Source organism: Neopelma chrysocephalum, unplaced genomic scaffold (genome assembly GCF_003984885.1).
Source record: "Neopelma chrysocephalum unplaced genomic scaffold, ASM398488v2 Primary Assembly neopelma1_81, whole genome shotgun sequence".
NCBI lineage: Eukaryota > Metazoa > Chordata > Aves > Passeriformes > Pipridae > Neopelma > Neopelma chrysocephalum.
Genome location: NW_020897743.1, coordinates 3,128,846 through 3,152,136, shown reverse-complemented (window position 1 = coordinate 3,152,136; position 23,291 = coordinate 3,128,846). Strand labels below are relative to the sequence as shown.

The following is a 23,291-nucleotide window of genomic DNA, read 5'->3' as shown; positions in this document are numbered from 1 at the left end:
TTTCAGGTCACTGTCATTCATGTTTCATAACGCTGCCATTTGAAACACTCTTTTTCAGATGCTTGTGATTTTCTGAGGGTTTGGCCTATGGAGATGAGCCTTTCTTACTTTTGTATCTAAGGCCGAGTTTCTGTAGCATTCGAGTCAAATCACTTGAGTAATTTTCGAGTTGGTCATAGAAAACAGGTTTTTGTGTGGTTAAAAACAATGTGTGTTTACTAGAGGAATTCTTAAAATTGAGGCTTGAAAGTTGGTATCTAATAGTAATGGTCTTCAGTGAGAAGGCTTTTTGTAGTGTCTGGAATAAATTGACATAAGCAAGTCCAAAGCCTTTAAAATTGCTGTGATTGTGTGTGGTGGAGGGAGCAGCAAAGATTGGGCTGTTATCTGGCTACATGAAGGGGCCAGAGTAGGTAAGAAAGTTAAATGGAGGTAGCAGAGGATTAAAAAGGGAATTTGCAACTGTAGGATGCTGTAGTGAAACCCTGGTAATGATTTTCCAGCCCTGTATTTGTCTGCTTCTCTACTGATATTTTTTTGGTTTGGGGTCTGGGTTTTTTTGCTGTTGGTTTGGTTTGGTTGTGGCAGTTTGTTTTTGGTTTTTGGGCTTTTTTCCCCCTTTTCAACTACCCAGATTCACAGCTGGCTCTTTTGACCTGCCTCCACAATTACAAATGTTTGTGATAGCTCTGAGCTTACATCCCACTGCAGCAAAGGGGGGAGGAAGGACCTTTCTCCTTCCGAGAGAGTACACCCACCCCTTCCCATTTACAGTGTCAGCTCCTCTGCTGCTTCATGTTTTGTGGCAAAGTCTGACTTGTGTGATTGTTTTCCTCCTCTTTAAGTGGCTGGGCTGTTCTGGGGAGGGTAGGGCTGGGTGTAGGCATGGCAAAGCAGGAGGGTGCCCAGGACCTCAACCTGCCAGGGCAGCAAGGTGGTTGTGCCCTGTGCTATCCCTGTAGCAGAGCCCTGGGAAGCCAAAAGAGCAGCAGCCACTGCTGGCGCTGAGGGACAGGCTGTGGTACGTGGGCTCAAATTTGCACTGTTTTACCCTTCCAGTTAGTGGGTGCTTCTTACTCCAGGCCCCCAGAGACAGCAAAAGGTGCAACAAGCCTAGCTTTGTGATTCTGACCCTGTGATGCCTCTCCCTCCCCGGGACAGGTACATTTATCTCCCTGCCTTAGGCTGGTGGTGTTGTTTGGCTGATACTGCCAGGGAGCCCTGAGCCAGATTTACTGACCCACCAGAAAGGCTGCAGCCTTCCCACAGCTCACTGCCCCAAATTTTCACCCTGTATGAAGACAGGAGTGAAGGCTGGGCAGGGAGATGTGTGAGTAGGGGCAGGTAGGAGCATAAATTCAGCCTGGTGGGAAGGAGGGGGCAAAGAGTGCTGCTGAGCTCTTTGCTGCTGAGCCAGCCCACCTGGGTGCAGAGCTGCCTCCCCCAGGCTGGTGGGAAATCTTTGCCCACACCTGCACAGCAAAAGAAGAAGAAGTGCTGGTGTATTTTTATCAGCTGCCGCGTAATCAGCTCACATAATGAGTGGTGTGAACCCAGCAGCACAGGTGACAGGCACTGGAAGCCCTTGGAGAGGTTGCACTCGAGCTGGCTGGGGGTGGGACACTGTGCAAGCACCTGGAGCACTGTCCTGTCCCTTCCCTTCCCCTCCCACAGGGCCCAGCAGTGCAGGGGAGGGAGCTCAGCTCCCTCAAATGACCTGTGTAAACAGCTGAGAGGGGGAAAATTGCATCCAGGCCAAAAGAAAGAAAATCACAGCTGTTTGCCCATTATTTCCAGGGCCAGAGTAAGAGCTGCCTGTGTTGGTTTAACTTTTGGCTGGTTTTCCTGGAAGCTGCTCTTTTGCCCCTGGAGAAAATGGCAGTTGTGAAAATGAAGCACTGAGAAACTGCAGCTCCTGTTCCCAAACTGCACTTCAGGTCAGGGTCTGAAAGTACTGGGGGACAACCCAGGTGCCCTGAATGCTTGAAGTCCTTCTAGCTTTGTTCATAATGGTGTGGACAATGATTTCTTTAGGGCTGTTTTCTGTTTTGACTCCTGCACCTGCAATTTTTCTGAAAACAGAAGTACCAGGTCCAGTTTTCTGGGTGCAAATAGCTGTGATCCCATTCAAAAATACACAGCCTTGTGCAGAGCAGATGTAAGCAAGGAAGAAAACAGTCACTGAATATTCACCTGTGTTCCCTTCATCTTTGTAAATGTCCGCCCAGGCTTGTCCTCCAAACAGGAAGGGAGCTGCAGGTCCACCCTGGGTTTTGAAGCCTACTCTTGTCTTGAATTTTGAGGTAGAATTTGTAAAATGGAGTTGCCCTGATGGAAGAAGGCCAAAGGGGGCAATCCCTGTTCCTTTTCCTTTGTTTGCCTGTTTGTTTTTCCCTGAGCGAGATCCCACATCTCCGCTCCTTCTCCTGCCACCTTCTCGCCAGCCACTTCCCCCTCCTTTGAGCTGATCCTGTAGCAAAGTGACTCAATCATGCTATTTGTGGCACAACACAGTCATTTTTCTTTCCAGCAGTCTCTGATGTCAGAGACCAGGGAGGGTGGCACCCTGGTAGGCCCCTGCCTTCAGCAAGTGCTCCATGGACCGGCAGGATCGGGCTCCAGCCCTGGATCAGACCCCAAGGTCCAACTCAGCTCGCACCCAAGTCAATGGGTATTTTGTTTCTGACTTCAGGGAGAACAAGATCAGGCTCCAGATAACTTGTTTGCATGAGTAAATGAAGCCCTCTGACCTGCTGTGAAAGCTGAGTGTCAGAAAAGCATATTCTTGGTTTGGGTGGAATTAGCAAATTAACGGCTGAAGGGAGGGCAGCAGATGTGACGGAGCTGCAGCTCAGGAAAGCACTCAGTACAAAAAGCTTACTCCAAAATTAAATCCCACTGGGCTCAGATTAAAAGCTGGTTGCCAGGTCTCCAGCAAAAGGAATGCACGAGCAGGGGTGATGCCGGGATGCTGCGGGGCTGCAGGCAGGGCTGGTGTTCCCTACCCCCTTCCCCAACGGGCTGGCAGATGGCACAAATCCCACAGGGCCAAGGAGGGGCCTGGAGCCCAGATTGAGCCCAGAGGGCACTGTTACCTCTGCAAACACCCAGTGGGATGGGAGGATGCACGAGGTGTAACCTGGCATGAAGGTGCCTGAACTCACCTGACCCGTGAACACCTTGTGGGAATGAAAAGTGAAGCACAGGAGAGCCATGGCATGAAACAGGGAAGTGCTGAAATGCTGTGGAAATTCTCCAGTATAAAGGGAGGCTTAAAGGTGCTACCCACAAAGACAAAGCAGTCAGCTACTGGGTATTGGAGGGAGGTGGATAAAATAGTGAGGAAAAGCTGGATAGCACTGGCTGAATTTAATATATTTTTCCTCCCAATGGCTTTTTTTCTTTTTTTTTGGCCAGAAATTGCATCAGTTTCATCAAATTTTAAGCAAAAAAAATCAAAAAATTAGGGAGAAATTTTTCACTTAAGAAAAAGCATTTCAGAGAATGTCCATGTTTTACTCCTGGTTTTATGTAGAAAATGTTTCACTTATGTCAATATTTCCCTCACTATTTCAAGCTGCTTTGGAACCAGTACTGATGTCTAAGATGAAGAATTGCCAAGGCTTTCTCTGGACCTCCAGAGACTGTCTAGCCCACCCCTGCCACAATATTCAATAAGCTTTACATTGTCACACATACAAGCTACACATTACAATCTGAGATTTTTATTTCCTTTTCTAGACCATGTAGCATCTATTTGGTAGTGAAACAAGTTGACACTGGTCAAGTGCTGATGTTGCCAGTATTTTGCTGTCTGTTTTCAGAGACCTAAAAATAGAAACAACTGTAACAATGCTGAAATTCTCGGATGGTAATTGGAAATCGTATTTGAAACCGGCTTTAAAAACCCTTCAGGGAAATCTTGAAGCTATTTGATTTCATTCTAATTAGGGACAAAACTGGATTTCAGCAAAACAGGTGATTTGAGGAGCCCGGGATGTGTCCCTGAACTCGAGGGGTAGCTGGGCTGGTGGGAAGCAGGGTGGACAGCAAACGAGATGTGATGCCTGGCTGGCGAGGAGCCCAGGCAGTGTAAACTGAGCAACTGGAAAACTGCAGAGGAATTTGATGATGGAGACTGAATCCTGTGCAGGGAGAAGGAGGGATCTCCTCCTGCGAAGGTGGGAGTGCTGGTGGGAAACGTGTGCGTGTGTGTTGTCAGTTGTTGTATCCCTGTCCACGATGATGTAGCGAGGTGTGTTTTGGAGATGAGTCAGTGTGGGAGCACGCAGAGGTGCCAAGGCATGTGGGGAGCCTGGGGAGGCAGAGCCCTGCTGTCCTCATCAGTGTAAGTACCTGTTCAGTGCTTGAAGCAAGGGGGAGAGAACGGTCACGCTTCAAACAACTCCAGGTTTGCAGTTTGAAAGTGAGAGGAGCTGGCTGTGTCTGCTTGGGCTGCCCTTTGTTTCTGCTTTTCTTGGTGAGTTCTCATCAGTCAGCTGCTCCTGGAGGATGTCTCTCATTGCAGCCAGTTACTGCTGACCCACTTGTGGACCAGACCTCGTTCCTGGGCACCACCTCTGGCTCACCTTGCCCAGGGAGGCAGGGCAGGTTGACAGACCTGTGACAAGCATTGCACCCACGTTGTCAGAGCCTCCAGGGCTGCCCTGCCTGCTCCCCATGGCCAGGGTCCTGCTGGAGCTCATCTTTGGGGGCTCCTTCATAGCCCCCATCTCCAACCTGCTGCTTGACCAGGACCCAGCCCTGTCAGTAATACCCTCCCCAGGTCCCACCCTGGGATTATTTAGCTCTCCAGCCTATAGGAAGGTTTCTCCTGCTCCTGTCTCACTTGAAACCAGCTGTTTTCAGCCATGTCCTCATTTTCTCCATGGGTGTTATGTGATTTTCTGCAGACAAGGTGGCCTGATGGGTTAGATGGAGGAGTTTTTAAGACTGAGGATTTTTTTTTTTCTGTGCTGAGACCACTGAGCAATTTTCTTTTCCCATCTCACAGGAATAAATCCTCTTTTTTTGCTTCCCTTTCCCTCCCTGAGAGAGGTTTCTCTGGAAATGTGAGAGATGAATCAGGCTCTGCCCTGTCTCTAGGAGCTCTCCCTGCTCCCTCCACGGGTTCGCCAAAGGCAACAGAAATCTCTCCCTTGTCAGCTTGGGTGCAAAGAGTTGGACTTATATCCATCCATCCACCCCCTTGGAGCTAGTTCTGCAACCTTGTCCTGCTCTCACCACAGAGCTCTGCCTTGGCCCAGCTCCTTAGCACAAAGATGTGGAGGTTGGAGAAGAGTTTGTTAGGTGGGTGAGAGGAAATGAGGATTTAATTACGAGCTCAGCTCCCCAGCTGAGGCTGAGGAAAGATCCTCCTCTCATTTTTTACCTCCTAGAATCGGGATCGGGGATTTAACAGGAAACAGTGGAAGAAAGTTTAATGATATGGAACTTCTGAATAATCTTGGAAGCTGTGGAAGAAGTTGGAGGTCACTCAAGCAGGGCAAAGCAGCAAACCAGAGCTGCTTCTCCTTCCTTAATGTTGCAAGAACAAAGGCAAGCACCACCAGGGTCTGGCTGAATTGCTGCCTGTGCTACATCTCCTATAAGTCTGACTTGTTTGTTAGCACAGATGGAGGTCAAGGGTGTGGTGAATGAGTGTTTTAAGGTTGCACCACCTCAAAGGAGTATCCACTGTCTCCTGACAGATCACTGTCACAGCTGGCATGCTCTGAAGCCCCAGCTCACCCTGGCAGCACCTCTTAGTCTTCCTGCTTGTCCTATCCCAGCCACCCCTCTAAGCCCATCCCTGGACTTGGCCTATTCTTTGCCACGTCCCACAGGTCTAAGTTTTGGGTTGCTGTTTTATTAATGCAGCTTAGCCCAACCTGATGCTGCTGCAGGGAGATATCTCTGTTAAGCGCAGGTCACTGGTATCTGCAGCAACCATAACAAATGACACTCTTTAAAGGTGTTCCACCTGGGATTTTCTTGTCTCCCAGTCCAGTTGGTGACTGGCCAGACATACAGTGCATTTGGGATAGAATAAAGGGGCAGAAAAGCAAAACCTTGCAGTTAAGGCAACTCTGCTTTGTACTCTCTCAGGGTGGAAAAATGGTTGATTTAGGTGACTGGTACCCTGAGTACTAGTTTAGAAAAAGCTTTTTTTTCCCCTCTTCCATCTGAGTGCAGTGCACACTGTTATTTATCAAGGGATGCCTATGCAAGCACAGGTGCTTTTGGAAACAGTGACCTTAGCAGGATTGTGCCAAGGCTTATGGAGTCAATTTTAGGCAAACAGACACAAGGGGAAAATATTCCATATCCTTGCCTTGCTCTTGGTTCAGTCATGACCTCCAGGAGTTTGCAAAGATCAGTCTGTGTTAAAAGAATGGCAAAATTCACCAGACTTATAAATCCCTCCAGGCCCTTCGAAGTTTGTGCTTACTGCCAGGCAGAAGGTGACATTTGCCAGCACGTTTTTATGGCTGACTTTGAGAATGTAGAGTGGAGAATAAGAATTCAGTTTTGCTTTTATTCCCATGTTTAGCAAAACAGTAATTCTGCCTCTCTTTCTGCCTCTTAGTCACCAGAATTCCCCTGGGAGTCTCACTTGCCCCATGGGACAAGCCTACCTAAGTCCTGTGAAACCTGAGCTGCTTCCATCCCTTCTCCTTATTGCTGCAAACTGTTGAGAGCTTTGGGAGTCTGGATCCTGAGGGGACAGGAGCATCTTTAGCTTCTCAGGAGATCTGGAATCCAAAAAGTTGCAAATAGCAACTTAAATGTTTATCTTTTGCTGTGAGAGTGTTTGTGTTAGTCCCTGCATAGTGGCACTTAATCCATGACTGTAAAATAGGGTAAAGTGATTCTTGGCTGTGTTTTCCCTTGATTTAGAATGGAATTTAATGGGGGAATTTGCACTATGCTCCTGTTCTCATCCATACTGAATTTTGGTCAGCATCCTTTTGAAGCCAAAGGTATCAGGGAATATTCCTGGACACTGAACCTCAGTGTCCCACAATAGTCAGTTTGTCTCCTGGATTTGCTCTGTGTCTATAAACATTCTGTCAGGTATTTCCCAGCTGGAGCACAGCAGAGGCTGGTGACCATTCTCAACAGGCTTTCTGCCTGTAGCCAGACCCTTTTTCTGTGGGGTAAGAATTTAAATGTAGACAGAGATTGTTCCATACCAGTTGACACTGGCCTCAGAAAACAGTGCCAGGAATGTTTAGTTTGCTGGTACAGATGAAGTTATAATACAGACAGTGCAGTGGTTTATTTTGTGAGGATGAGCTTAAGGGACCACCTTTGTTTTAGGAATGTCTCAAAGGTAATAGTCTTCCCCTCTTTTCTATCCAGTCCTCCTTAGAGAGTCTGGACTTACTCCTTTTAAAACAGATCATATTTTGGGGAAGTAATTTTTTACCCCTTATGCTTGTGGCTAGTGAGCTTGGTTCTCCCAACATACTGGAGATGATCTGGATGGGTGGCTGAGGGCCTTCAGAGCTGAAGTTTGGTAAAGGGACATCTGAATGGGGCAGGAGCTGAATGGGCAGCTACCTTGAAGGTAACCAGCAACAGAATAAGGAGGAGATGGAAAGAAGGCGTTTGACCACACCAGGTTTTAATGGCAGGTTGGAGCTCAAAGCTACTCTATGTCTGTGAACTTATATAATCATTCTAAATAAGACAGAAGAAGCCATTAATAAATAAACAGTGATGAGGAGGATCAGAGAGGGAATGAAATGGCTGGTGGTGTTCGTGTCAGGGAACTGAAATATTTGTGGAGGACTGATGGTTTGCAGGAACTTGAGCGTTCCCTTTTGAGCTGCAGCTGTGATGGGGCTGTGCTGCTGTGCTCTGGGCTCGGGGAGCAGAGCAGGCAGAGGGGCAGCAGTCAAGGCTGCATCACCCTTTCTGTGCCAGCCTCTGCTTTGTCCACACAAGCTCCAAGTGGGCACAGCTTTCCTCGTTGTGACAGAGATCCAGAACTAGCCCTGTGTGACTTGGAGCTCCATGGCAGTTTTCCTAGAGGTGGTCTCTACCTCTCCTGGGAGTGAAGGGCACTCTCCAGAGTGAGGTATCCACGTTGCTTTGGCTTCTGCTTGATCCACTCCATGCTGGCAGAGGATTTCCATCAGCCCACAGCCTGCCAGAGCTGCTCAACATCACATACATGTCCCCTTTTCTTTTTTTTTTTTTTTTTTTGAGATGTACAGTGGTTTCTCCCCATCACGTTCTCCCCCCAGATGAACTGTGTTTGCCAGCCAGCTGTGCAGTGGGGCAGCAGGGCAGCGAGGACTTGGCTGCTTCATAGCAGGACTGCCTACAGACCTCAGGAGGAACAATTAGGGCAAGGGGATGAAAGTGGGGAAGAAGCTGTAAAGGTTGTGGGGTGAGCTGAGCCTGTGGGGTGGGCAGAGACTGAGGGAGGGAGGGGGAGCTGGAGCTGGAGCGGGGGGAGGGTGGTGGCCGGGCTCGGCGGCTGGAAGGGGGTGGATGTGGATGCCTCAGCGAGCTCCCCGTGCCCGGCGCAGGCTCTCCCCTCCACGGGCAGTGTCTCTGTGAATCGCCGTCAAAGCAGAGGACATTTCACACCACACAAATTTCTGAATTCAAACGGGGAGGGAGGTGGGCAGAGAAGCGGGAGAGGAGGAGGGGGAGGGAGAAGATGCAGCCTGGCCGGGCGCCAGCGCCTCATGCTAACGCCACGGGGAAGGTGGCATCCTTCCCTGGCGTTCCCTCTGGTCCCCGCTCCCTTTCACTGTGGTTGTGTCTTCTGGAGGCAGTGTGCTCTGTCTAGAGCTGTTTACAGGGTGATGGTTTGCTGTCTGTCTCCTCATTTCCCTTCTCACAGAATGAGTATCCACTCCTCTGCTTTCTGTCTTTTAACTTCTCATTCTTCTCCAGCTTTTCCTCCCCGGGCTGGTTTATTCCTTTCATTCCCTGATCCCTCTCCTCTGTTCCCTTACCCTGGTGGCCTGTCCTGCACTATCTGCTCTCCTGTCTCTCAGGTCCCCTCCTGCCTCCCCCGTCGATGCTCATCCTCTCCTTGTTTTTCCATCTCTTACTTTCCTTCCATTTTGATTGCCTGTTAACCCTGTTGAGACAGGATCCCCCCATCCATCTCTCCATCCAGTCCTCCCCATGCAGTCTTCCATGAGCCAAGTAAACACATCTCTTCAGCCAACAGCTCAGAGCATATCAAGGTAATGCGGTTATACCCATCAAAGCATGAGGCAAAGGTTGGTCCTGTGGCCTTCTGGGCCAGAGATGGCATGTGTTGTGACCCCAAAAGGTCACTGGGGTGACTGAGTTTTGCTTACATCCCCCTCTGACTGCCAGAGGTGCATGAAGCCTCTTCATCCCTTCATGAGTCCCAGCTGCCCATAGTACACAGCCACCAAAGGAGCTTGAGAAAGCTCTTGTTGGCCTCTCTAGGAGCAAGTGGATGGTGAGTCAGCCTCAGAGGCTGCAGGTGGGCATTGCACAAATGGTGGCAGGTGCTATGAAAAGCTGTGGGATGCTGTGGGACACCCATGGACTTGGAGCAGGATATAGCAAAGGGAAACTGGTGTCCTGTATACTTTTTAAGGTCTGAAGTCTAAAAATTGAAACACCCCCATCCTCTCTGGGATATCACTTGCTTTATCCTAAGTGATAAAGCAAGTTTGGGCTGATTTATCAGGCTCTAGGAAGCCCAGAGGCAGGACCTGAGCTGGACCTGGTGCCTCTTGAATCTTGTTACACTTCAGGACCCCCACATCCAGGTGCTCCTGTGCTGCTGTCATCCCTGGGCTTGCCAGGCACTGCAGCTGAAGTGCTCTGGAGGAGCAGGTGGCTACAGCCCAGCACAGCCGCAGAGAGCTGTGCTACCTCTGCTTCAAAATCACAGCAAAACCTGACAAGGTTCCAATGTTCACCTGCCCAAGCCGCGTTATGTGGGCAGATCACCAGGATTTTGTGACCTGCACCTCACTGGGGTACCTCTGGAGGGTGCTGAGCTATGTGGTGTGGAGAAACCAGCCCTTTAATCAGAAGGAAAAGGAAATTATCCAGCTTTTGAGGACAGACGTCCTCTTAATCTTGTTTTTCTCCTTTCTGTCCTACCTGGCCCGTGGCTCTCTTCTTTTTGAATCAACAGGGACAAATTCTGCCCTCTGTAAATCTCTGCTGATCCAAATTGGTGTGATCTTGCAAAAATCACTGGAGTGGCTCTGGATTTATGCCGGCTGTTCCTGCGAGCAGGGTTTGGTGCATGGAGTGTGGTGGCCATATCTCACTGTGTCACACTCTGCATCTCCAACCAGCACTGCAGGTGATAAGCGAATCCTGGCGGGAGGGTCCCTCTCTGAGCACAAAAGGCGGAATCCTGGATGTCCTTTGTGCGGCCAACTCAGCCAGCCAGGCTGCAATTTTGGGATGGACGCCGTGCAAAGGTTTTTTAGCCCACGGGGTCCACAAATGGGGTGGAAAATTTTCATTTAAATACGTTTTTTTTTTGCATCTCGCACTTTAGGGAAAACAGGAAAACGCATTTGTAACTGCCATTTCCCAGGGGTGCAGTATAATATATATAGTGAGTGCTGTGTGCGGCATCGGGGGATGAGTCATCCCCGTGCATGACTCCTTGGTCTGAGACCTGGCCAGGATGGGCTCTGCACCTCCCACCTTGGGCTTTCCTGGCAAGGTTGCAGCTCCCCCCCGGGGTGTGCTTTGGATCTGCCTCCCACCCCTCTCCCCACCGTGGTCTCCTGTGCCCTGTTACCCCAGTCCAGGAGGATTAGGGTGGGAGAGGCGTTGTGTTTCCAGCTGCCCTCCTGGAGGTGCCAAGCTGGGAGGCTGTAAAAGCGCTGCATGCAATCCCAAAGCCACGGTGGCAATTTTTAAGTGGCTTTTGTCCTGTTATCCTTCTCCCCCTCTGAGCTTTCTCCTCCACCCCAACTGCATTACAGATAAAAGGGTTAAGAGCTCGCCTGGGCCCCCTGCTCGGAGAGAGGGCAGTTGCAGTGTTGTATCTAGACCCAGTGAGGATATATATAAATTCCCTTCGTCTCTTCAGATCTATTTATAGCACGGCAGGCAGTGGCAAAGGCTCTCCTCAAGGCTTCATCTCCTACAAACAGACTTCACAGACAGCAGAGAAGATAAATTTAGCACACGAGATTTCTTAAAGAGCCAGCAGCTCTGCGGGGCTGCCAGCCTGCCCTGCCACAGCCCCTGCCCCGATACCCCCACTGGGGCAGCCCTCTCCCATGGGTGCTTGTTCCCCCACCTTCTTCCTCCCCCCTTCCCATTTCCAAATTTCTGTCCAGCTTCACCCATTCCCTCCCCCTTTCTGGTCTCTTTTTCTACCATTGATGGGGTTTTTTCTATTTTTTTCCCCTTCTTTCTCACTGGTTCGCCATCTCATTCTCTCTGCTTTCTTGTTTTTCTTTTTTCCTGTCTTTTCTCTCTCCCGGGCCACAGGGCTCAGAAGATGAAGCTTTCTCGTTAACAGTTCACTGGTTATGCCTGCATAGTAAAAAATGTGTAGCTTGATTAATGCCTTCCAGATGGTTAATTGAAAAAAATAGGGGGAGAATGCACCAATCTCTCCCCCCTCTTCAGCACTCTGCACGCATATATCGCACAGGAAGAAAACTGCATTAAGGGGCGAGGGAGCAATATATTTGAGAAATAGGGGCAGCCTGTCAACTCCAGGGAGGTGTTGCCAGGCTGGTGAGTTAGCTCTGTCCCTGCTTCATGCCCTTGTGCCTTATCTATCCCAGCCCAAAATTCCCCATCCCGGAGAGCGATGCTCCTGCATGTACAACGTGCGACACACACAAACCCTCCTCGCAGCCTCGTCTGAACCTCACCACTGAACTGCTCTGCCCCCACCCCGTGCTCCAACACCCCCAGAGCAACACCCACCTTCATTCTCCCCACATACTTATTTTCCAGGGGCTGCATACCCACCCACCCCTGTGTCTTTCATGAGTCTGGATCCCACAATTGTTTGCTCACAAGTGACTCCAGTGCCGGAGCCGTGAGCCCACAGGAGCAGGAGGGCTCTGCCAGCGGGGTCTGGGCTTTGGATGGGGCAGTGCACACATGGGTACAGTGGGGGGGCTGCAATTAGGGTCGTTGGGGCAATTAGGGCAGGAAGGGGGATGATGATGTGGTCAGATATCCTTCTCCACAGGTCACTGCTGGGAGATTCAATCGATACATCATCTGCTCCACGGACACACGTTGGCTCTCTCCCTCTTACATACGGACATGCCTCTCCTCTTCCCCCCCAGCCATAGCTCTGCCTACTCCCGGGTTCTTTGTCTCTCCCAAGGGAGAGACAGAGGAGGAACACACAAATCCCTCCCCACCCGGTTAATAGAGACGCTGCCTCGCTGACGTGAGTCACGGAGGGTTTGTGCCGTGTGCCGCTGGGGGTGAGCCGCATCCAGCCCCCCGCCCTGCACACCTCCCACCGCGGATCTCCCTGGTTTCCAGGGAAACAGCGGCCCCAAATGCTGCCTGACTTTCGCTTCTGCCTTTCATTTCTCCTTTTTTTTTTTTTTTTGTGGTAACTAAAAAACCCAGACACAACTGATTTTTATTTTTTTTTCTCCCCCCCTCTGTTCTCCTTTCAGGATCACCACCACGGCCGCCTGCATGATGGACCTGCGGAGGTACCCCCTGGACCAGCAGAACTGCACGCTGGAGATCGAGAGCTGTGCGTACTCCTCCTGCCCGCGCGGTGCCACCTGATGCCACCCGCCCCAGCCACAGCTTCCCGCTCTTGGGATGCCTCCTTACAGGCCACCCATCCTGGAGGGGTGTTCCCTGGGGCAGGACCAGGCTCCCTCATCCAAATTTTATCCTGAGGGGACCTCGTGGGGGAAGTGCCCAGGCAAACGTAGCTCCAGCGGCAGGCTGGGCATTAAAATCACTCTCGGGAGTGACCAGCCCTAAGGAAGCCCTGGGAACCTGTCCTCACTGGAGCCTGGCTCTACTCTGTGTGGGAGGTGGGACCCAAACCCTCCCACAGTCCCTCCCTGCCTGGATCTTCCCTTGAATCCTACGGAAATCCTCTTCCAACTGCGCTGGCAGAGGAGGTCCAGCTCTCCCTCATAAAAATGCACTGCAGCTTCCCTCCAGGAGTTGTCCAGAGCAGCAGATCTCACAGTTAATGATGATGCACCTTCAGTGGTGATTCTCAGGGAATTGCTGTTCCCATCCAGGAGGTCCCACAGCACCCATAGTGGGAAGGTGCCCGTCCTGCCCATGCCTGGGCCTCTGGATGTGCTGCCACTGCAGCTCTTGGTGTGGCGGGTAATGGGATGGAAATTAGGTCCTGCTGGAGGCACTGATGCCATGTCATGTCATTCCTGGCACTCCTTAGCATTTTGAGAATAGTTTACAGTACAACCAAGAAAACAGAAGGCAGAGAATTACCCACAGTTCCCCGTGTTGTGATTTTGTTCTTAATGGGTCATGTCAAGCCAATTTGTTAGTTGAAGCTACGATTCCTTACAATATTCCTGAGATCCAGGCAGAGATGAAGAGGTTCAGTTGCTTCCTTCCTCAGAGCTTTTGTCTTTTACTTGCGCATTCAAAATCTGCAGGGCTCCATTTTCTTTGCTTCCAAGACCACACAACTCTGGAATAATGGTGGTCTTATGGCTGGATTAAATCCCGAAGTATATTAAAAAGAAAATCAACCCAAACCTCAGAGAAATAGCCCTTTTGTGGTGCAGGGCTGCTGGGTTTGTGAAGCAGCAGCAGGCAGATGGGGTCTCCTGCCCCACAGCAGCTCAAGACACTTCCCTGCAGGAGAAAAGCCAGTGCTGGCACTGCCTGTTGATCCCATCCCTCCACCCCAAAAGTAGCCCTCACCCCCTATGCCCCTGCCCATCCGTGTGCCAGGATTCAACAAAAACCTGATGAGGCAGGCTGCAAACAGGCTGTTAATCTGACATTTTAAGATGTCATATCAATACTTTTTGATATTTCAGATTGAAACGACTTGTCTTTGTGGAAGTTCATTTACCTTTTAAAAAGGAAAATGGAAATTTGGTTTTCTTTTTAAAGCTAGAAATCAAAGCAGAGCCTTTATTTTTAGACCGAACAACCTTTCCCTTTTGAAACACTTTTGAAAAATGGCTTCCCGAAAAAAACACATTTGATTTCACATTGCATAACACCATAATAAAAAATAAAAATACAAAAAATTGGTACCCGATACCAGCGGGTCAGTGAATAAATGGAACAGAGCTAGTTAAACTGCAAAACCTCCTAAAATTAGTTACTGTAATTTGACATTTGCGTTGCTGCTCAGGAAGTAAATTTGAAGTCACTGCTGTTAAATTTGTGGATGATGAGGACAGCAGCGTGCGGGGCTGGCTTGCTGCACGTTTGAATCCTTCCCGGTTCGAATCCATCCGGAATGTGTTGGAATACTGATGAATGCAGAGGTCTGGGCGTGGGAGGGCAGGGCCAGGCTGCCACCCCCAGGGGCTTGGACCCTCGTGGGGAGGTGCTGGAAGGATGGGAGCCCTGAGCACCATGGCGGGAGGGTTCATGGCTCTGGCAAAAAGGGCTGGAGTGAGTGAGCCTGGCTTGTATAAACCAGGGGAGCCGTGGGGCAGAGCAGAGAATCGACTGGCCTCTAAGTATGATGCTGGTGAGGGGGGGGGAAAGGGGCTCTGTCTGTATTTGGGTTCCAGAATTTTGAAAGGAATTTGGCAAATTGGAAGAGTTTGAGGAAAGATGCTCAAAAGCGGTTCAGAGCAGATGTTTTGCAGCGAGAAACCTCAATAGCTCAGTCTGGTTTGTTTACTGCAAAGGAGGTGGAGAGGTGAATTGTTTACAGGCTGGGTGCACCTCTGCAGAGGGGGAGCGCTGGGTGGAAAGGGCTTGGGAACCTCCTGGAGAAATTCAGAGCAACCATCAGAGGCTGAAAGTCTGAGCCAGATGAATTCGAATGTAAAATTGCACACAGCGTTTTTAGCTGTGAGAGTGTTGGAGCTGCTGGAATCAGCCACGGGGAGGAGTGGGGGACTTGGCTGTTTCTTGCTGCTTCCCACCCTGGGTCTGAGTGCTCTGGGAGAGATGCTGCATCCAGATGCAAACAGCAGTTCCTGTGCACAGAGCTGGGGTATTCAGGCAGTGACAACATCCCAGTGTCTGCAGCAGATGAGAGGATAAACCTGAGGGTGGGCTCACGGGTGTGGGGGCTTTACCACTTACTGCTGTGGGAGCAGGAGCGTGCCAGCTGGGGGAAGAGGTGGAGCCCTGGCTTAGCTGATTTACATCAGAAGCAGATGTGGCATGGCATTTGGAAGATTGGTTTTATTTTTTTAGCACCCATGAATAAGCGTGGTAATGACTGAGAGCACAGGATGTGGGCTTGGAGACTGCACAGTCATCAAATAATTCAGTTCGGGAAGAGGCCTTGGGATGTCTCTAGTCCAGCCTGCAGCTCAAGGCAGGGTCAGCTCTGAGATCAGACCAGGTTGCTGAGCCCTTTGTCCACTCAGGAGCTGCAGAATGAGACCATCCTCGAAGGTTCTGCTCTGATCTGGGGTACCCTTGGCTCCTAAGGCTAGGGAGAAGAATTTCTCCTTCATGTTATATTCAACAGGACTCTTTGTTCCCTTGATCCCACTAATCCAGTGGTGCTGGTTTTGGTGGCAGCCCTCCTTAGTGGGTGTTAGCCTTGCTGGGCATTGCCAGCCAGCTGCCTCTGTGCTGCGAGGGCGTGTGGATAAGTCAGGCTGCTGTGCTGCAGTGCAGGCGCCGAATAAAAGCTCTCTGTGGGCACAGGTGAGGCTCAGGCTCTCAAGGCAGCCTTGCACTCTGCTGTACCACAGCCTGTGCCTATCCCATTGCACCCAGAGGTGCTCCCGTGCAGCTCTGCACTCCACTGGGAATATGAGGCCACCCCCTGTGCAGCAACAGCCACAGGGCTCCTAAACACCTCATGCCACAAGAGGTGTGAATTTTCAAGTGGAGATGAATCCTTGCCCACAAGGGCAGCAGGCAAGGCAGTGAACATCACACTGATGGGAGGGGAGCTGGATGGTGTCATCCCCTTGGCCTCTCCACTTGTTTGCCACGAGTCCAGAGCATCTGTGGGGGGGGGGATCTTTCCCCTGAGACTGTGGCTTTGGGTTCCTCAGCCCATGTTTCCAGCCCATGCGGCCCTGTTTGGTGTGTATAGTTTGGGGTTAAAGTAAGAGGCTGTACCCTTGGCTGAGTCAACAAACCCACTACCCTGAAATGCAAGGGGTAAATATTTGTTACGAGCCTGACTCCCCTTCCTCTCTTGTCCCATTACTGCCCTTCTCAGCCAGCACTTGGTAAAAGCAGCCCCCAATCTCAGAGACTCTGTCCACTTCTTGTATCCCAATTTCAACTGGGATTACTTGGAAGAGGAAGGTGCTCTGATCTTCAAACTTCTTTTCAACTGCTGTTGTATATCTTTCTGTCTCTGGGAGTTTTTAACAGTGCAGTGCCCTGCTTACCCAGTCCCCACCAGTCTATATTGTGTGGTCTCCCCCTCCTGGTAAAAGCAGGCAGTTTTTAAAAAGCAGAATGCTGTGTTTGGTGCATTTGACAGAGGCTTCTGGTGCACAAGTCCCTGCCATGTCAGGCATGGAGATTATGTAGCACAAGTCAAGGCTTGATGGGCCATGTCTCACCTTTTTCTCCTGAATTCTAGCCAGAAGTGGGTGTTCTGACCAATATTTTCCACTTCTCCTGGGCACTGTACTGCCAAGCTCAGCTGAAGAAGAAGAGTACTGGAGAGGGAGGGTCTAAGCTTGCTGTCTGATGGTGTGGACTTTGTTTTGGATCCTTTTCCAGATCACCTTAGTGAAAATGAGGGGGTGTCACCTGGTCCAGTTTGTCAGCTCAGTTCTCCCTCTGTGCTTTCTCCTCTCTGCAGATGGTTACACGGTTGATGACATTGTCTTCTTCTGGCAAGGAAATGATTCTGCTGTCACAGGGATGGAGGTGCTTGAGCTGCCCCAGTTCACCATCATTGAGCAGAGGCTGGTCAGCAGGGAAGTGGTCTTCACCACTGGTGAGTCAACCTAGGCTTCTGTTCCTTTAGAAAAGAGGCATCTTCTGGGTCTGCCAACTTTCCTGGTTTTTGGTTGTTTGGTTTTTTTTCAGCTGCTCCTCCTCAAAGACTTACAGGATCATTTTCTTTGCTGCAATTGTTCTCCTTTCTAAGTCAAAACATCAACTGGGCTCAAACCAGAACCTCTTTAGAAGGTTCTCAGCCTTTATCTAATTTTTATGTGGTGTACACCTGGGTCTAATGTAGGTGCAATAGTAAGAAGAAGAATATATCCATTGAAAAGCAAGTGGCTCATGAAATTATGCAAACCCATCTGTACAGGGCAGTAAAAAGATTTGGTGAGAATACCTGGGACGATTCAGATGCTGCCAGCTGGCAAGTTGGAGGGGTTTGGATTTTGGTTGCTGTCTTTGCTGTGATGTAGGGTTCACTGCCAAAACAGCAAACCCCACACCTGTTAAACAGGACAACTTTTGAAGTGCCATGAAAACACAGCCCGAGGGTATCAGCAGTGGTGGCAGATGGTGATGTTGTTCCAGCAGTGTCTCGGGGGCATGCTGAGAGCAGGGTCCCATTGCAATGGCAATCCAGAGACCCACTACAAGAGGCAGTATTCCTCCAGAAGAAGTTTGCAGTCTAAATATGTAAAACCTTCCAAAAAAAGACCGGTGGGATATTGTGTTCAAGCTACTAAAGTGGCACAGGGTGGTGAGAGAACAATGCCTCCTTATTCCCAGTCTGCCTCCTTGATCATTAAAATCTGTTGTTATCTTGTTACTTTAGCTGCTAAACCAGGATTAAACCCATGTTTCAGGCTGCTGTGTTGCCTAAGGGATAGAGGTGGGAAGGAGGAATGACTCGGACTTTGTTTTACAGCAATGAAAGAGTCTCTGTCAAAATTAGCCTGCTCCAGTGGAAGGACTGTAAAAGTACTTATTGTCCTCACTATCCTCATTAGGTTTGCTAAAAGATTAGGAGGAAGTTGCAACAACTTGAAAATAATAAAAAAGAGACCTACAGATTAACTAACACCACTCTATTTGCATCTGAATTTGCCCAGCCTGACCATAACCCATTTTTAGAACAGCATGGGAAAAGTATGATTCAGATCTTCATTGCTGTTTGGAGGCAAAGGTAGCACATGAAACATTGGAAAATCATCTCATGGCACCCAGATATAGGGTTAAAGTCTCCCATGTAAGTCTCTATCAAATTGGCTGGTCCCATAATAACAGCCATTCTCCCATGGTGGCTGATATAATAATGTAACTTATGTAGTTTCTTTCTTCTTAATATTCTGAGACAACTGAGCGGATTCTGAAGAGACCGCTTTCAAAAACTGATGAGTCTGCATAAACAAATGAAGAAGAAAAGAGATTTCTCGTTATTTCTGCCTCTTGAGAACATTTTCCAAATAAAATTTCGATTCCTAACCTGAGCTCTTACCATAAATACAGCCTTGCCCTCCTCTCAAACATCTCCCTTTAACATCTCGTTGGCAGGTTCGTATCTGCGCCTATCCTTGAGTTTTCGGATTAAGAGGAACATTGGTTACTTCATCCTGCAGACTTACATGCCATCTATTCTCATCACCATCCTGTCCTGGGTCTCCTTCTGGATCAATTATGATGCTTCTGCTGCACGAGTGGCACTGGGTATGTACCTTCCCTTTGTATGTCAGAGGAGTTGTTTCCATGAGGGAGGTCACCTGTAAGAAAGAAAATGCCTTTTCTTTATGAGGCAGCAGTTAAGCCCACAGATCTGTCAAAGCTGTCATCCCAAATGGACATTTTTTTCCTGAGAGCAAACTTCAAGTTTTTGATCAGAAGAGCTATAGTTTTTTGTTCAGAAGTATTAGTACTTCCCAAGCTGGAGTCTGTTTTGTTTGAGTCAGTAAAAGTTCTACCACAGGAATTTAAACTCTCCAAACAAAACCAGGGATGGTCACAGATTCTCAGATATGTGGGATTCTGACATGCCACGAGCACACCGGTTCCTGCACTCTGGTTTGTGCTGGTTTTCTTAAGAAGACAAATCTGGGCACCTCTTTGTGCCAGGACTGGTTAGTTGGATGTTAAATGCTGAGGGTGGGAGGCCAAAGAGCAGAATGTGAATGGTTAAAAGATGAAAGAAAGGGAGGAAGGGGCATTACATATTTTTGTGATAGTTCAGGCCCCTTACAGGCACTTTTTATAGCTGAAGACCTTCATAGCCAAGGCAAATGTGGGCCAGTTAAAGTCCAAGTTCTTCTTAAGCATTCCTAAAAAGGAATGTTTTCCTATGAGAAGAAAAAAAAATGAGGTCTTTTAAGCAACAGAAGGGAAGTGGGGGTGGATTGGAGATGAGGATTTTGAAGAAGGAACAGGAGAAAGAGGGGATGACTGGCATATGAAAATGGAGCTGTCCAACATGATATAAAGTTCAGAGGTGATAGGAGAGGCAGGGAGGGAGCAGGATTGGATCTGTGAGTGGAAAAAGGCTCAGAGAGGCAATGCAGCACGGGTCTTACAGAAAAGGTTGGGGTTTGAATTGGCTGTAGGAGAAGACAGAGTTTGAGAAGACTCAGAGGGGAGGGATGGTTTGTGCAAAGATATAAAATGGGTAATTTGGCTGTGCTTGCTTGGAGAGGCTGGAGCAGAGAGACAGGGAGGGAAGAAGAAGAACACAGTAAATTAAAAAGGTGAGTTACATTGACAAGAGTACAATCAGTGAGAGAAGAAAAAGAGACCATGGCAGACATTGCTGGCACAGTGAAAGCACAAGCAGAAGGGGGGATGTGAGATGCACAGCTGGTGAATGTCTTCTGACATCTGGATTCAAAGGAAAAGACAGAAGAAAAACATTGTAGATCAGAATTGGAACAGCTCTCCCAAAACTACTCCTGACAGTTCTCTATCTAACTTATGCTTTAAAAGCTCCAAAGAAGGAAACTCTCTGCTCTTCTGGTCACTTTATCTCCAGATTTGCCTGCTCATACAGTCAAAAAGCTCTTCTTTGCTTCTGCCCTAAGTCTCTGTTGCAATTTGTCCAGCTCTTAATGGAGCCATGGAGAACATTCTATTCCCCCTTCCTTTGCCTCAGATTTCTGGATGTTTAGATTGCTGCCTAAATTTAGACAAAACAGTATATTGTATGTATATAAATACATCTCCCTTCTGCTTACTCAGCAGAAGACTAACAGTTCTTTGAGTCTTTAATCAGAATTTACACTAAAGACACAACAAAGGTGAAGGGGAAACAGGACAAGCAGTGGTCCAGGATGCACAGAGAGCTTTGAGAGCCATCACTGCAGAGGTAGGGCTGAAACCAGAGGAGCAAATTAAGGTCATTGAGACTAATAATGCTGTTAACAGATGGATAAGGAGGAGGGACACTAGAAGAAAAGGAGAACAAGGTAGTAAGTGAGGGCAGCTGAGCTAGAGAAGTGAGAGAAGAAAACTGAGTTGAAGAGGAAGAGTTACCACCCCCAAAAGAAATATGAGGGCTCATTGCCATCTTTTTGGAGGTGACAGACTGTCAAATCTGAAATTTCAACAGAAATCAGCAGATCTGGGGCCACTCTGACAGTCCAGAGAAGGGAAGAGTCTGAGAAGAAACTGAAGGAGAGGCCTGAAGCTGTGAGAGTAATCGTGGTGCACCAGGCTTTTGGAGGCTGAGTGGATGGGGACAAAAGTGTTCATGAAATGCTTATTTAAGATGCAAGAAATATGAGTGGGCCTAAAAAAGAGAGTGTGAGAACCATGAGAGGAATGTGTACAAGTGATAATTGAAGGTAAAGCTGGTGAGAGGAAGGTGGGAACTGGCAGGGTCAAGGATATGGACAAAAGGCTATGAGGCAGGCAGAAAAAAGAGAGCACCATGAAGAGAGAATCTCTTCACTCTTTCTCCTATTCATGGCATTGGAAAGACATAGAAGATTAGAAATTCGTGTCAAGGACACTGAGGCATTCAGTAGCACACAGTGAGGCCTGATGAGTTCATGAAGTAGAAAAAGGGGAGGAGAAGAGGTTAAAAACCAGAAGAAAACAATATTTCCTACCACACTGAGGGACAGGAGAATCAGGGAGGACTTGAAGAATGAGGTCCAGAGGATGTTGATGCCCATCATCCTGATGATACTCAGCTTTGACATTTTCTCCCACTGTTTGCAGCTGGTTTATCTTCTGCAGCGATTTGTGCTGGGCACCTGGGCTTAGAATAATGAGGATTTTCTCCCCAGTTGCACTGCTCCCATCCCTCCTGAGGCTGTCCAGCTAGGAGGGAGGAACGGGGAAGCTGAGAGTGGCATTTCAGGAAAGCATCCCACGTTGGTAACAGAGCACCTCCCCTCTCCTTACAGGGGTCACCACGGTGCTTACAATGACCACCATCAACACCCACCTGCGGGAGACCCTCCCCAAGATCCCTTATGTGAAGGCTATCGACGTTTATCTCATGGGCTGCTTCGTCTTTGTGTTCCTGGCACTCCTGGAATACGCTTTTGTCAACTACATATTCTTTGGGCGGGGGCCCCGGCAGCAGAAGAAGCAGAGCGAGCGGATCAGCAAGGCCAACAACGAGCGCCACCGCTACGAGGAGAAGAGGGTGAGAGAGCAGGTTTGTCCTCTACTTTCATTGTGGCAGGAGAGTTCAGGCTCCCCACTGTTCATTCAGTCCCAGGTGAGCTGTGGAGCAGCCTTTGTCCTCATCAGGAGAGGTGAACTTCAGTTCCCCTCGTCTGGTGATGACTGGGAGCTTTTTTCTCCTTGATCGTTTTTTCATCACCCTCAAACCAGTCCCGTCAGGACTTATCCTCTTGCATGGGACAGGTGTACCCAAAAGCACCCCTGTAGCTCTTGGTCCTGCTGTTTTGGCAGAATCACAGCACCCCACTCAACAGTTGGCTGCAGGCACATGTGGCTGGTCCTTCAACTCCAGCAGCAGTGGAAACACTTTGAAATGCAGCACGTTCAGAGCTCGGAAATGACCCGATCAGTGGTTTTGTTACACTGAAAACAGTTCAAAATCCCCCCTGATGGTGTGTGCATCCTGCACAGGATACCCCCCACTACCTTCCTCTCTGTTTCCCCCGTTCTAGGTTGACCCTTACGGCAACATCCTCCTCAGCACTCTGGAGATGAACAATGAGCTGCTGGCCACGGACATGATGAGCAGCGTCGGCGACTCTCGAAACTCTGTCATGTCCTTTGAAGGCTCAGGAATCCAGTTCCGGAAGCCTCTGGCCTCTCGGGATGGATTTGGCCACCACCCGACCCTGGACCGGCACGTCCCGCTGAGCCACCACGCCGCCGCGCGCAACCGCGCCAACTGCCGCCTGCGCCGGCGGTCGTCCAAGCTGAAGCTCAAAATCCCAGACCTGACAGACGTCAGCACCATTGACAAGTGGTCACGAATCATTTTTCCAATCACTTTTGGATTCTTCAACCTTGTTTACTGGTTGTACTATGTAAATTGATGCCTGCGGCCTCCCGAGAGAGAGATAGGGACAGACACTCAGACAATGACAACACAACAGGAGTGTTGTGGTCTTTTTGGGTTTGGGTTTTACTCTTTACTATCATTGTCATTTATTCCTATGGTTCATTAGATTTATTCTAAGCTTACTCTTCTCTTTTCAGCACATGTAGAACCACGGAGTGTGGGGCGGGGTGAGGGAGAGAAGGGCATGGGAGGGGGTGTGGTTTCAGGGAGGGATGTGTTTGTCTTGATTTTGGTTTCCTGCTGAAGGACTTAAACCATTGTAAAAAAAAACCGACAAAAACACCAAAAACAAAAAAAAAGGGAAAGAAAAAAAAGATAAAAAAAAAAAAAAAAAAAGAAAAAAAAAAAACACAAGAAACCCCCAAAACCAAGAAAAGTTTTTTAAAAAAGAGGGGGGAGATTTAAAGAAATTGAGTCAAAAACTGGTGGGGGTGATAGGTTATCTTTGGCTGTGCTCACTAATGCGCTATCCTCACTTCCATTTCACTACTGAACTTCATCTTTCACTTTTCAGTTTTATTATATTTTTTAATATTTCTGTCACTGCTCTTAACCCCTTCATGTTTATTCTCTCATGGATTCATGAGGTGACGGGGTTTCATTCTCATGCTTACGAGGTTTTTCTTTTCTTTTCCTCTCTCCCTCTCTCTTGCTTATGAGCCTGAAAGAATCTTTTAAACCAACAAATAAAAAAGAATATTTATTTTGGAAGAGCCGGGAAGGGGGGGAGGACAAG

The 23,291-nt window shown here is 48.9% G+C and overlaps 1 protein-coding gene across 2 annotated transcripts in view; it reads left to right on the top strand.

Annotated features, from left to right (window-relative positions):
* Positions 1 to 22,887, top strand: part of LOC113971028 (gamma-aminobutyric acid receptor subunit beta-4) — a 70,695-nt gene extending 47,808 nt beyond the window's left edge. The window contains exons 5-9 of one of the 2 annotated variants that reach the window (XM_027690538.1): positions 12,639 to 12,721; positions 16,937 to 17,074; positions 18,577 to 18,729; positions 21,414 to 21,670; positions 22,152 to 22,887. In XM_027690538.1, coding sequence (XP_027546339.1) covers positions 12,639 to 12,721; positions 16,937 to 17,074; positions 18,577 to 18,729; positions 21,414 to 21,670; positions 22,152 to 22,529 — 1,009 coding nt within the window. In that variant the 3' untranslated portion in view covers positions 22,530 to 22,887. The remainder of the gene's footprint in view (positions 1 to 12,638; positions 12,722 to 16,936; positions 17,075 to 18,576; positions 18,730 to 21,413; positions 21,671 to 22,151) is intronic. The other variant, XM_027690539.1, reaches the window with a different exon arrangement.
* The last annotated feature ends 404 nt before the right edge of the window (positions 22,888 to 23,291 follow it).